Source organism: Lingula anatina, chromosome 1, assembly GCF_051362555.1.
Source record: "Lingula anatina isolate TDL-2025a chromosome 1, LinAna3.0, whole genome shotgun sequence".
Classification (NCBI taxonomy): Eukaryota; Metazoa; Brachiopoda; class Lingulata; order Lingulida; family Lingulidae; genus Lingula; species Lingula anatina.
Window position 1 is genome coordinate 4,527,093 of NC_141767.1, and position 15,260 is coordinate 4,542,352.

The window sequence follows — 15,260 nt, forward strand, 5'->3', positions numbered from 1 at the left end:
TTTATATTTTATTGGACTTCAATTGACACTTTAAGATATTTGATGTATTGAATAAGAAAAAAAGGGGTTAAATCATATGTTTCTAAGCCAGCAGTTATTAGGATAGATTTTTGCATGTGTGGTCAGATAAAGCTGATATTATTGCAAGGGAACAGATGATATCTCTTGCTCAGTCCTTTTAAATAAAATTAATCCAAAAATCTGTACAGCTCTCTACATCTGAGACAACACTTGAAAAGATACAAGGTAGGATGGCAGGTGCTATATGGGATGCATACCTGCTGGATTGCAATTAGCACAGTATTTGTTATTTTGAGACCAGTTCAGGTTTACTCTGTCTGAATCCTATGTGCATACAGTCTATGGCTTTGTTCACTGCAAGGCCAATATTTAGCTGTGGATTAGTTGGAAGGTGCATTTGCAGTCTGGATGGGATGACCTGACTTACTTTCTTTAATTAATGTGCATGCAGTCTTTGCTTAGGTTCAAAGTCAGACTGATCTGATTATAATTTAGTCTAAAGACACACTTTCATTCCACTTGTGACAGCTTAACTTTTTTTTTTTACCTACTAATGAAATTTGTGCATTCTGGTTCTATATATAGATTCCAGTATGATCTGATGACAAACCTTTGACTAGTTCCAGTCATGATTTGCCAGATTAATTGGAAATGCAGCCACTTTCTCCTTGTGTGAAACATAACGTAGTTCTACTGACAAAATGATAAATTTTTACCAAAAAAAAAAAAAAAAAATACAGTTGAGGTGATTGTACAGTGCACTTTTTTTAAAGTAACCATTGTCATGAGGGCATTTGTAAGCCAGCTCTTGCAAAGCACATTGAACTGTTTCACAGACAAGTAGTAAAGTGGGTCTGTACTAGGAAGAAAGGTATCAATGACTGATTGGAAATGATATTATAGTATGTGGGTGCCTTCATATTTATAATGGCATAGTGGATTGAAAATCTATTCCTGTTTACAAAGAGACAGTGTGTCTGAACAGTATGTACATCCTGGTATTTTATATTCTTCATCGACAACTTCCATAATGGATGGAAAAGCCCACTCTATTGCAGACTACGGCAGTCTTTTTCAGCAGAAAATCCATCAATTTCCAGCATTAATGTGTATGAATAAGCATAGAAATTACCCTTTTCACGGAACCACTCCCTATTAACTGAAGTTATCAGCCTGACAAAAAGGCATCATCATCATTATTATCATTACAGGTAGGAACATAATAAAAACGGAGTGAAAGCTACTTTGTTCAGATTGAGATTCTGATTGCATGAGGGTAGAATGTGAATCCTTGTTGTGTTCTGTTTTCTCTTACTTCTTCATGTCTTATGCACAGTACATCAAAACAAATTATGAAATACTAATTAAGCAGACTGTGATTGAAATGTGTTTATTATTGAGGCACAAAGCAAATAATTTAGGCTCGGCTTCAATCTATCCACGAGGCAGGCTAAAAGCAGGGCTAAATATTGTGGATTGATTAATCAGAGAATTGAATATTTTATATTATTTTAAAGATTATATACTGTTCTTAATGTACTATTTAAAAAATTCTCATCTGTTCAGGTAAGAATTCATTTTACCATGTTTATATGTGAATGTTATCATCTCATGCCCATCCCACTAGCTGATACACGCAGAGGGCATTTTTATCCATTTAAGAATGACCAATAACTACTTAAACATGTACTTTTTTGTGAACTTTTTTGTCTCAGTTCATTGAAATTTTTCTGAATGTTCTGTAAGGGATAGGTGTTGTCCTCTTCCGGCTGACATGACAGTTTCACTTTTCCCACAGTATAAGAGATTTGGGAGCACTGAACCAGATATATATGATCCTGAATAGGATCATAGAATACTTTTGCTCTAGGAATGTTTTGTCCAGATTCTCCAAATGATAAGTGAACTCTGTTTCTGTTTAGGACCTAATTTTGTTATGTAAATGTGTGTGTGTGTGTGTGTGTGTGTGTGTGTGTGTATGTGCACGTCAAAGCCTTTCAGCGGCAGCCAGGATTTTTTACCAAAATTCTTGTATTTAACACATTTTCCCAGGTAAATGGCAGTTTCCCCTGACTTACCAATCTATAATACTCCTTTTCTGATTAAAATGCACATTGCCTCGTTCATGCCATTGACTCGACTTAAGGATATAGCGAAGTTTTTTTTCAAACTTTGTCAAAATTCCTGACTACCGAGGTTGAACAGGGGACAGTGAATATGATTATATTTTGCAATATTAGTTGAGGCCATTTATCTGTCAATTTATGTTTTAAAAGTTTTAATTGTCCTCAAGAAACGCTTCATATTCTTAGAATGTGTTTAGAATCCTGGCTTGGATCACCTTAAGTTCTGACACTCCAGGTGTGGTGAACTGCACATTCAATGGGTGACCTTGAGACTTATTTTCTAAGGATTCATAACTGATTGAAAGTCTCAATGAAAGAATCATGAACAATGCAGAGACAATATTTGTAGTCTTTTAAACAATACTAAACACCATGAATGTTTAGAATAAGCATGGATAGGAAACTGATTAATTGCTCACATGTGTAAGTTGATTTTTTGATGTGTTCTAGATTTTCTGTATTTAAATTATGCAATATACCACACCATACAAGTACTGGTGACTCATTTTTTTATAACATACACATATTCCCCACAGATCATGAATCCATGTAGAAAATTTATTTGTATTATGTCATTAATCATCTAGAGTTTCTAGGATATTGTATCTGGCTGTTCCATTTATAGTTCAGTGGTTTAATTGGAGCTCTTCTCCAAGTCTACAGTGACCATCAGCAATTATTCTTTGTCTAACTACATTGCTGTTTTCTCCACCTCCAGTGAGTTTTTATGTTATAATAGTCATTCTGCCAAACAAGTTTATAAGCTGTGTTTTTCGAACATAATGTAACTTTTTCATATATCATTGTAGCAATAAATCTAAGACATATTCCCTACATTACAAACTTATTTAGATGTCAAGGTCTTAGTTTGATCAAGTCCAGGTGAAATATTTGATGGTATAACTTACTTATCATTAATAGCTATTGATAAAGGATAAATTAACATGAAAATGTTTTACAGTATCCTGCCACTCCATTTATCTAATTAAGATTGTATAGTTTGCATTATTACAAGTGTTGTCCAACATTATGCCATACAAAATGCGTTAAATTCAGAATTAATGATAGTATCATACCTGCCACATTAGTACATGGCCGTATGTACGAGTTGGGGGGGCTGGTTGAAAGAACCATTCCTTTGATAGGTAAATCTCTGCTCTAAATTCACTTTTTTTCCAGGTTTTATGCATTGTAGAATGTATTACAGAGAATTGTCCCATGAGAAAAGTTACATGTCTCAACTTTACTTTGAAAGCTCCCTGTGTAAATTAAATAAGTGCTAAATGCAGCTTGTGCAGTTTCACCACAAATGCTTGCATGAGTACCCAGTTTAAAGACATGTAGAAGGTTGGAAAAATCAACAATTTCTTGAGTCACACATAGGCTTGTAGAAATGCAGTGGGAATGCTTGTGTGGCCCATACAGTATTTTCTTTGGAAATTCAATAAAAGTTATTGGATTTTGGTGGTCTTCCATGTGCCTTGCATTGTAATTTTATCAATTTGTACCTTAAAATACATCAGTTATACATCACGGTGTCAAGTAAAATAGTTCTATGAAATCCAAGTCAGTTGTCACCAAAAGATAAACAGTTGTTGCGGATGTACATGTACTTAGTTTTCATAAGGCTAAAACTACAGTGAAATATGAGATTTTGACACTGTTTTCCCATTTTATTTAAAATGCAGTTTTTATCTAGAACCTTTGTATTTAATGCACAATCAATTTACACAGTGGATTTTTGATAATATTAATATCCTACTTGATTATAATTATCAGCATACACGTATGGGAGGTTATTGTTTTTCATTGTCATGGTTTTGCCTTAAACAGACATTTTTCATACCCATTAATTGTAAGATACTTCACCTTGAAGGTACTCTGCACAGGATTTTGAGGAAAAATTAATTTTCCTGCCAGGGTAAAGTGCATCTTTCTTTAACTCATAATTATACCTATCCTTGCCTTTGGGTTCAATGTCTTATTCCATTTTTGATTGATAATTTAGATGTTAATGACTGTCATTTAGAATGCCATTTGCCTTCCCTGACATTTACCGAGCATGGCCTAGTTTTCACTTCACAACACAAGGAAATGGCGCCATGTTTTGTATTGCACCCCCGTGTCAAGTATAATACAGATGTTGTGAGGTACGATGGCTACCTGACAAGGCTGAGAAGATGACACTAGTTACGCTTCAGATAAATTGTTATTTAAAGGGTTTTATCATCTTTAAGGTCTGAATCGGGGAAATAAAAAAGGCTTTGCAGGATATTAATAAGACTGTGGGGAGTTTCAAACATCTGGAGAATCCCTTGAAGCTTTTTAATTAGAATGCCACATCACTGAATTACATTTTATGAAAAAAAAAACTTTATTGCACAGAAAATCAACCAGTAAAGGCATCTTACCTTATTCACCTGACTACATGTACCCCATACTTTAACAAGATTTATCAATTCTTTCGATACCAATATAGCCAAATTGATAGAATGATTTTAACAAACCTTTTTTGAAAAATTCGTTCAGCATTTTTCATCAAGTTTGAATAGATTTATTTTGAAAAAAAAAAAGATGTGAAAATACAGTATTCCCTGAAAGATGTGACAATAAGATGGCAAAAAATAAATAAATAAATAAATAAATAAATAAATAAAAGAAAAATTTTAAAATTAAAAAAAAAACAAAAACAGTCAGGCACTGGATGCAGAGTGCATTTAAAAATCTAAAATCTGATAAATTTAAAATTCATCTTGGCAAATATGAAAAATGTAAAATGGTACCAAAGAGTTTGAAAATACATGGATGTGACAACCACAGAAAGAGTGTGTAAATACTAATTAAGATATGATCAGGTACTAGCATACATATGTGCATGATCTACTCAGTAAAGCACTTTGGTTTCATTATCGGAGACAGGTGAAAATATGATCTATTTGTTACATCTGATATTTACTTTCACGGCAAAACTGATAGTTCTTCTAATTATCTCGGAACATTTATGGAAAAGACAATTTTGAACCTAAAGCCTGTTCATTGCCCATGTAGGTTTGATCATAGGACTGAAGAGCTAGATGGGCCATTCACTGAGACTGAATGTGTATAATGTTTCTATGGAATCTGCAATTGACATCCTTTATAGCTTTCTGTAGGTTTCCAACTGGTGGTTTGTATGTGCTCACAAATGTTTCCTGAGGGGTGTTATTATTGAGTTAAGAGGATATATGACTGAGTGATTTTGCATTGTTCAGCCACTGATCAGTCTTGCCACCAGCAGATCGTCACCAAATCATCTATTGCCAATTTCCAGTATGCCATAAGAATTGGCTTTTGAGCATATTGGCTTGATGAACTAAGCATTTAAGGTACATTTTAGGACAGTGACTCAAGGTGGTTTTTAGACTACTGGTACATGCATATTCAGGAGTGGTTGGGGAGGTTTGATTTTTCCAAACAATCTATTGCCAATTTCCTATGCCATAGGAATCGGCTTGTGAGCATATTGGTCTGATGAACTAAGCATTTAAGGCACATTTCAGGACAGTGACTAAAAGCAGTTTGTGGACTATATTCAGGGGTGATTGGAGAGGTTTGGTTTTTAAATCAAAGATATAATTAAACTACCCATAAGTGAGTGAATATTATTTATGACATATTGCAATTTGCCAAATTAAAAAAAAAATAGTTTTTTTGAATCCAAATCCATTAGTAGGGTTCCTTGGAGTATCCATTGCCAATGTTCAGGGGCCTGCTTTTACATTAGCTTATGTATAACCTATGTGGTCACAGTTGAACTGCTGCTGTTGCTGCCCCAAAGCAATGATCCTTTCTGTGTTTCAAAGTTATGAACTGCTTTTTAGTGAAAGTTTGTTTTGCTTGGTGGTGCATGATTTAAATGCTCCATTAACATTATATTCCAGTGGCATGCTTTTTCAGGTTTTTTTCTTTTTTATTTTTTTCTGTAAAGATGTACAGTAATAACTCAAGCTTTTCAATGGGGAAAATTGTAAATTTTACAGATGCTGTCATTTTTTTAAAGGGATAATAACTCTTCATATGAGATCTATATTTCACAATAAAAACATTGTGAATAACTCATAGAAATATAATATATTCCATTTTACCACAAAAACAGCAGTTATAGCTATTATTCTGATATCTGAGCTTGTCTTTAGACCATGTGACCTCCATTGATGGATATACTCTGTTAAAATCTCTTAAGAGATTTTAACAAAAAACCAAACTTTTTAGAAAAAAACCAGGGACTAACTTTGAATGTAAAAATGGATTCATTTACCATTGGTAAGTATGAGAAAATTGTTGTTTACTCCAGGAAAATTCATTTTTTGGCCGAAACGAAGAGTTATTATCACTTTAAGTAACTAGTTCTTAGAATTATAAGATTTCCATCGAATGATAACAAAAAAAAATAGATCGGTTCTATACAGTGAAAGGACCAATATCAAAATATGATTTTTATGATTCAAAAATTTGCTGTGTTTTTGAAGGATTGTTAATTTTTCCCCATTGAAAAGATCAAGTCATTTATTTCTCTTAAAAATTTTTAGCAACAGATTATGTTCTGTCAACAAGGTAACGTATATATATATATATATATATATTTACAGAAGATGACATACGTTTTACAAAAAGCTACTAATCTTTGTATCAACTCAAATTATTTTTTATTCATAGAGGTAGAATGCATGTGTGCTATATTTGCTAATTCAAAGTATGAGTCAATACCAGTGCAAGATTACATGAAACCATGTTTACTTAGCTTCAGTACTGTGTGTCCTGTTATCATGTAAAGCTGATAATAATTGGAAGTTGATTGATTTATTTTATGACAGTAATGGTCATTACTGATGCCTATCCCACGGAAGACTACACTAAGATTAATCAGCCAACAGTTGATTATACATCTTTCAACTATTCACTTGAACATATTTTAAGTAGTAAAGATACATTGTTAGAAAATAGGTGGAAGCATTTGATGTAGTTACTATCAAATCAAAATATTTTAGGTTTTATTTCAGCGGCCATCTTCTGTCTTTGTATGTAATATATAGGGCTGTTGTATAGCTGCTGATTTGTCATTTATTGTGATCAATTATGAAAATGCAATGACACAGCTAATCATTTGTGTGACGATTTAAAAAAATTATTAAATTATTAGTAAATACTGAGGTAATCTATCCATAAGCATGTTAGCATTGAATTTCAAATAACACATAATGGTGCTTTCTATCCTTGCTGTTGAATGGAAGTCGCCTTCAAATTGACGTGAAGTGGATTTCCCACCTTAAATTCAATACCCAGGGAATCAATTTCTGAAGTTACAGGAATGGTTAGAGACGTGTCTTGACTATTAGGACTGGTTCTGAGAGTTGTTCATATTTTGTACAAATGGTCCGTGGCCTCTGAAATTGTGTAGAAGTGGACTGTTTGTATAATTGATACCATACATATTTCATGGTATTGCTTTATTACTGTGGCCTAGAGTTTATATTCATGCATTGTACTTGCTGTTATCGTATGACATTTGATGTCAAATATGCTTGTTTCATTTCAGGTAGTGCTTGTTACATGAGGTGTGCAGTCAATCTGGAGGCTGCAAAGATTTACCAGTGACTAGGGTGTCATAGCAACTTGAACTTACAGAAGTATTATATATAATTATATACCATGGGGAAAACAAACAGCAAACTGAAACCGGAGGTTCTTGAAGACCTCAGACAAAACACAGCATTTACAGATGAAGAAATTCAGGAATGGTACAAGGGATTTTTGAAGGACTGCCCAAGTGGACATCTTTCTGTGGAAGAATTCAAAAAAATCTATGGAAATTTTTTCCCATATGGAGATGCTTCGAAATTTGCAGAGCACGTGTTCCGCACCTTTGACCAGAATGGTGACGGTACTATAGATTTCCGTGAGTTTATTTGTGCACTAAGTGTGACCTCCCGAGGGAAATTAGAACAGAAGTTAAAGTGGGCTTTCAGCATGTATGATCTGGATGGAAATGGTTTTATTTCAAGGCAGGAAATGCTGGAAATTGTGACTGTAAGTATATGTATTGGCAGTTAATTCATTCCTGAACCTCTATGCTATTCCAAACAATCAGACCGTAACTTCCCTTTGGGTATTATCATCAGTTCCTGTCTAGTTATTTTTCTGGAAACCATATGCCTTTTTAAGTTTCTTAACTGCCAAAGAGAATCAATGGTACATATTGGCATTTTTTTCAAAACTGCATGCCTGATGTTTGGTATTACTTTGTCTACATCAGATAAAAACTACCTATCTGATGACGGCTGACTTCACCTCTTATTTTTAAAGATGCTCATGCAATTGAGTCTTATTATTGTACCACCAGCGTAGGCGCTGGCGGTACACATGGTTTTAGTCCCGACCCGTATGTTCCGCCGGCTCCTGCGGCTCCTGCGGCTCCGCCGCCAAGTCACCGTTACCGCTTCTCCTCCTAGACGGTAAGGGCCTCCATACCCATCTCTTGGATTTAGGTCACCTATAATCTCAACTCGTTCCACGTAAAATTTGGGCTTTGTCGGTATTGGGGTCTAGGTGTGGCACTCATTGCAATGCACCCTTGTCCAAAAATGGCAAAATTAAATGCTAATTATCTCCCCTACGGAAGGAATTATGGGAAAAATTTCTACAGACAGCTTTCCAAAAGTCATATGTGTAGATTTCAAATATGCCCTTGGATTTGACCTTTGACCTTTATTTCAAGGTCAAACGGGCCAAAATTTTCAAAAAAACAAAATTTTTGCCGAAAAAAAAATTATTTGCGGTCTTATTCAGCCACCACACAGACTTAACTAATAATATTAATGGAAAGTGTTACCCTTCGGGTCATCTTTCATCTCCGTGAATTTGGGGTCAATCGGTGCATTTTCACGGGAGTAGCGGCCATAAGATATCGAAACTGAAAACTGTCTCTAATTCGGGAACCGTTAATGCTAGACACCCATTCTTTTTTGCATTTTGTAGAGCATGTAAAGCCCAACACTGGGGGTGATCTCGGTTTTTTTGTATTCCATACGGTTTTCGAGTTACGCTGTATCAAAAAGTACATATTGGTGGTGAAAGCAAAATGTGCAGTACGGTAATGGATAATAAATTTTGAACTCCGGAAAAATAAGACATAAGGCTTGGCAAAGCAGACAACTTGTGGTCAAAAATGACATTATTTCATCAAATTTGAACATCTGGAACTTCAGAGCACCTCCCATTTCAAGAATTTTGACCAAAATGACCTTTTCTTTATTTCAATTAATTTTTTCTGTAGGAAATTTATGGCACATTATGGTAACTCCAAAATTATAACATTTAGTCCCTTATATCTCCAAAACTGGCAGAGATAGGTCCATAGTTACTATTGAAGTTGAATAGGAAGTCATATACTGGCAATCTAAATGTGACCTTAAAATTGACCTTTGACCTACTTTTCACCATGAACTGAACTTTGCAAATTTTACTTCCCTTTTATCTCCTAAACTGGCAGAGATAGGTCCATAGTTACTATTGAACTTGAATAGGAAGTCATATACTGGCAATCTAAATGTGACCTTAAAATTGACCTTTGACCTACTTTTCACCATGAACTGAACTTTGCAAATTTTGCTTCCCTTTTATCTCCAAAACTGGCAGAGATAGGTCCATAGTTTCTATTGAACTTGAATAGGAAGTCATATACTGGCAATCTACATGTGACCTTGAAATTGACCTTTGACCTACTTTTCACCATGAATTGAACTTTGCAAATTTTGCTTCCCTTTTATCTCCAAAACTGGCAGAGATAGGTCCATAGTTACTGTTGAAGTTGAATAGGAAGTCATATACTGGCAATCTAAATGTGACCTTGAAATTGACCTTTGACCTACTTTTCACCATGAACTGAACTTTGGAAATTTTGCTTCCCTTTTATCTCCAAAACTGGCAGAGATAGGTCCAATGTTACTATTGAACTTGAATAGGAAGTCATATACTGGCAATCCAAATGTGACCTTGAAATTGACCTTTGACCTACTTTTCACCATGAACTGAACTTTGCAAATTTTGCTGCCATTTATCTCCAAAACTGGCAGAGATAGGTCCATAGTTACTATTGAACTGGAATAGGAAGTCATACACTGGCAATCTAAATGTGACCTTAAAATTGACATTTGACCTACTTTTCACCATGAACTGAACTTTGCAAATTTTGCTGCCCTTTTATCTCCAAAACTGGCAGAGATAGGTCCATAGATACTATTGAACTTGAATAGGAAGTCATACACTGGCAATCTAAATGTGACCTTGAAATTGACCTTTGACCTACTTTTCACCATGAACTGAACTTTGCAAAATTTGCTTCCCTTTCATATCCAAAACTGGCAGAGATAGGTCCATAGTTACTATTGAACTTGAATAGGAAGTCATACACTGGCAATCTTAATGTGACCTTGAAATTGACCTTTGACCTACTTTTCACCATGAACTGAACTTTGCAAAATTTGCTTCCCTTTCATATCCAAAACTGGCAGAGATAGGTCCATAGTTACTATTGAACTTGAATAGGAAGTCATACACTGGCAATCTTAATGTGACCTACTTTTCACCATGAACTGAACTTTGCAAATTTTGCTTCCCTTTCATATCCAAAACTGGCAGAGATAGGTCCATAGTTACTATTGAACTTGGATAGGAAGTCATATACTGGCAATCTTAGTGTGACCTACTTTTCACCATGAACTGAACTTTGCAAATGTTTTTCCATTTTATCTCTAAAACTGGCAGACAAAAAAGACAACTTTCAAATTGTTAGCGAAAGATCGTCAACTAGTGAGACAACCCCTCCCCCTTCTTTTTCCTTCCCATACGAATGCTCTTACTCCAGCTGGTGGTACAATACCAGGAGGCGGTATCGCCTCTCTGATCCTCTAGTTTCATTGGCTAGTATATACATGTTCCATATTATTTTGAGTGTTCAGGAGGGGGGGAAGCAAAACATGTCTTCTTATAACTATCAACATTGGGCTGTTAACAAATTGTTATTAACACTTAACCCATGACAAGGCCAATGGAAATTGAATCATCTGTGTTCTGGCTTGGATTAAAAGTCCTTTATAAAGTTATTTAGCTTCGCAGGATATGTAGTTAGAAAAATACGGTTTTGGGGCAGTTTTAAATGCATACACTTAAAAGAAAAAAAGCAATTTTTCAATATCAATAAATAGGATTTAAACTGAATATCTTATTTTCTGGGAATCTTCACCTGGTAATGGATTTTTTTGTATATTTCTACCAAAAGTTGAATTTTTCATTTCATTTTTTTATTGTCATTACAGGCGATCTACAAAATGGTAGGTACAGTAATGAAAATGCCAGAGGATGAATCAACACCTGAGAAAAGAACAGATAAAATTTTCCGACAGATGGACAAGAATCTAGATGGCTATTTGTCCTTGGAAGAGTTTATAGAGGGTGCAAAGAGTGATCCATCAATTGTCCGTCTGCTTCAATGTGATCCTTCAGGAGGACAGAGCTGAAACTAGGAACTCTAGACTCTGGGACACCTTCATTGACATCTGAATAGCTGCATTTACAAACGTCATTCATCAAGCAGATGTCAAACAGAGGAAATAGCACAATTTGATGGAATCGATATAAGACAGCACAAAGTGAAATACAATAGCAAGAGAAAACAAATCAAGAGAAAAATTGAATGAAATGGGTTACCACTGGTTACAATTTGTTTTGTGTGGTTGCTCTGCATTCAATATTTACCCGGAGGTTTTGAGTAGAATCTAAAACAAGGAATTGCCCTGCCCTGAACCATTTTTTACCATTGCGCATGCACATTGTGTGGAGCAACTTAATTTTAAGTGATGCTTGGCACCACAGAGAGCATCTGATTGATCGATGCTAGCCAGAAGATTAACATGGATATTAGTAAAGACTCGTTAATGGCCCATTCGACCTTATTTCACTTATCTACATGAACATCGGTATTGAGACTTGAAGCTTGTAGAAAAAGATAGAAAGGAAGTGAGCAACATGTAGAGGCAATTACTTCAGTGATCTGGTTAAATCAGTTGATAATGGATTATTTTTCCATGTTTCACATTGAGTCCAGAATGGCCAGATCACAGGGACACCATTCACCATGTGCTGTTTAATTTTCAGCAGCAGAAGCATGGTTGTGTGAAGGAATGTGTAAAGAAACCACTTTTTTCTGTTATTCCTTTTGAACCAAAAATGAACGAAAGAATTCACCATCTATAGAGGAGTTATGATATTTACACATGTTTATATATCTAGTATATTATCTAAAAGATGCATACAAATCCAACTGGTCCCCCTCCAGCCAGTCCATTTCCATGCATGTTTGTCATGTCTTTTGGTTGTTTTCTTACCTCTATTTAACAGGCCTGTAGCCAGCAGTTTCATAGGGGAGGGGTTCTTTTTTAATAAAGGCAGACTTTTTAACCCTGTTAGTTGACTGACCTTGAGAAACACCATAGAAACTAGCTGAAATATCAAAGAAACTAATTCAAATTTTGATTCAGAGTGGACTTTTCCAGCCAAAAGGACTGTCAGTCCTTTTCAACCCCCAAACCCCCTGCCTATGGGCCTGATTTATAATCCACCATTCCATTCTGCACTCTGCTGGATGATATGCTAGATTGACCACAAACTCTGTGCTTTGATGCTGTTTGATAGATGCTTGTTGTATAGGAGTGGCTTGTTTGTTTGAATTTGCATATGTGCTATTTTTACATACCTTATTCAGGATTTGTATTCATGATTGATCAGTTTGTAAAGGAAAATAACTGCCATCTCAGTTTTTTTTTTTTTTTTTTTTTTTTTTTTTTGTATTTTTAGTACTGTTTTCCCAAGATGGTGTTGTTATTATCTCTAATGTAGATCATTAGCTATTTAATTATTATCTACAATTGCTTGATGTTTGTGCCGAGCTGTTTACATTGTACTGTAGAAAAATACATAGATAAGGTAATTTATGACAATTTTCAAAGACTGTATGTACCCATTTCAAACATTGTATTATTTAAGATTAAAATGTTTTAGTCACTCACCCTCTAACTTAAACTCATCTTGCTGTGGATAACTTTCTAATTAAAATCTTGGAAAGTGTGGACAAAATACTATTTTTTGAAATATAAATAAATTATTGTTCCTATTTGAGGAGAAATTACCATAGTTGCTTGGCATTGTTAGGGTAGAAGCACCTGTTTGGCTTGTTTCTGCATCCATGTGGGGTTAGTTTATTCTTGTGTGCTGCCATTTTTGCATCTTTTTCTGAACCATAGGTGCGTGAAAGTTAAATTTACACCAAATTTTGAATTAAAAAATCATGCCTACATTATATGCTCTCTAAGATAATACCTCAAACATTATTATGAACAGTTAGATATTATCATAGAGTTTCCTCAGAGTTCATGGATATCCCTGATATTTATATGTTTTGGCTCATTTATATTCAGTATTGTCCACATCAATAGCCAGTATAATTGTGGACTAAAAATAAGTCCCAAGTGCCCAGACATTCATACATACATACATAGTCACCAAAAAAAAAAAAAAAAGATTCCATGTTATGATTTTTTTTAGAGCAAGTATGATATCACTGCTGTTATAAATACACAAATACTGGTCATTAATTATGTTGTCATAATCTTTCTTTTTCTAGTTTTCTTTAATTGAATTTGGTATTACCACTTGTCCCCATAAATATGACTTTTATTTACTTATTAAATTGCCAAGAATTGGACTCCTTAGGAATATTTGCTAGGTATTTAACATATTGCTTATGAAAATCAAGATTAAGATGGATATTTGGTATGTGTATAATGAATGTATCTATTTGTCACTGCTTTGTATGGTTAACATTATACAAGTTAGGAGAAATCATAAATAAACTAAAAGTCAACAAAGAAAAAAAACTTGGAAAGTTGTGTTGACAATTTTATATATCATGCTAGGTTTCTAGTTGCTTTCTATTAATACCTATTAAGAACTATTACTTTTGACTCAGTTTCAAAGATTGAAATTTAAAAGAATTATTCCTCTCTCTAGGATAAATTGTAAGGGGGGATCAAAGGTACAAACAGCCAGAATACTTGTCTCCAGAAATGATAGACTAAAGGGTTTTCAAGTCTTTTCTTGAACTTGGTTTGATCATTACATGTATTTATATATTTGCCAGTCAAATTGAAGTACATGTCTTAACAGGAGTTGTGATTTCACACATGAAGGTGGTCAGCTGCATGGTACAGGAAAGCTCCTGGAGTACAGGTGATTCAAAACAATAAATAACTTAAAATAACTTATATACATATACATCTTTAAAAAAAAAAAAACAAAGATTTTTCAAAGAAAAAGATATGAGATTTTGTAAAAGTAGTCTCCAGAACTTATTTTACAGGACCTTTTATTTTCTTATTTGATAATACAGTTACTGATGATGTATTTTGAAACAGCTGCCATCATTATCATAATTTCACACAAAAATGAATAATCCCTTGATTACTAGACTGTCAGTTTGTCACTAAAGTTAGCGTGAAAGCAACAATGTACATACATTTGCTGCTGTATAGACTTGATAAAAGTACCACTCAGAGATGTGCATTAGTTCATGCTAGGTTATGGCTTGTCCTTATTATAGTTGCTTCACATTTGCAATGTATAGTCTTAGTACAGAAGATCAATATCGTATTATTCCAAAGATAATAGGGTTTTATGGCAGTTTTTGTTAAATACATACCAAGCAAGTGACACTCAAGGACCAGACAGCAGTGTAGTTGTACTGTGAATTATCAGTTTGGTTTTGTTATCTGTGCAAATGTGATATATTGTTAGCACATGGAACACTTATTTCAGGTTCTCAACCTTTCAGTGCACTGGATGAGGTGTTTGATCCTTCAGAAAGCATGGTTTGTTCTTGTCCTGTTTTTTTTTCCTCATGTGACACCAAAGAAAAATAAATGAAATGTGAAGATATAGTGGATTTTTTTTTATTTTGCTGACAACAGACTGGAAGAAAAATGATAAGCTTTCGTAAAGCAATTTTTTTCCATTTTTTTCTGT

At 34.4% G+C, this 15,260-nt stretch overlaps 1 protein-coding gene across 8 annotated transcripts in view; it reads left to right on the plus strand.

Annotated features, from left to right (window-relative positions):
* The window catches only part of LOC106165620 (neurocalcin homolog), a 74,363-nt gene extending 59,188 nt beyond the window's left edge, over positions 1 to 15,175 (plus strand). For 7 of the 8 annotated variants that reach the window (XM_013543894.2, XM_013543896.2, XM_013543900.2 and 4 more), the window contains 2 exons: positions 7,723 to 8,213; positions 11,501 to 15,175. In XM_013543894.2, the coding sequence (XP_013399348.1) occupies positions 7,836 to 8,213; positions 11,501 to 11,701 (579 nt within the window). In that variant the 5' untranslated portion in view covers positions 7,723 to 7,835 and the 3' untranslated portion in view covers positions 11,702 to 15,175. Of the gene's footprint in view, positions 1 to 5,382; positions 5,778 to 7,722; positions 8,214 to 11,500 lie in introns of those variants that run through there. The other variant, XM_087000744.1, reaches the window with a different exon arrangement.
* The last annotated feature ends 85 nt before the right edge of the window (positions 15,176 to 15,260 follow it).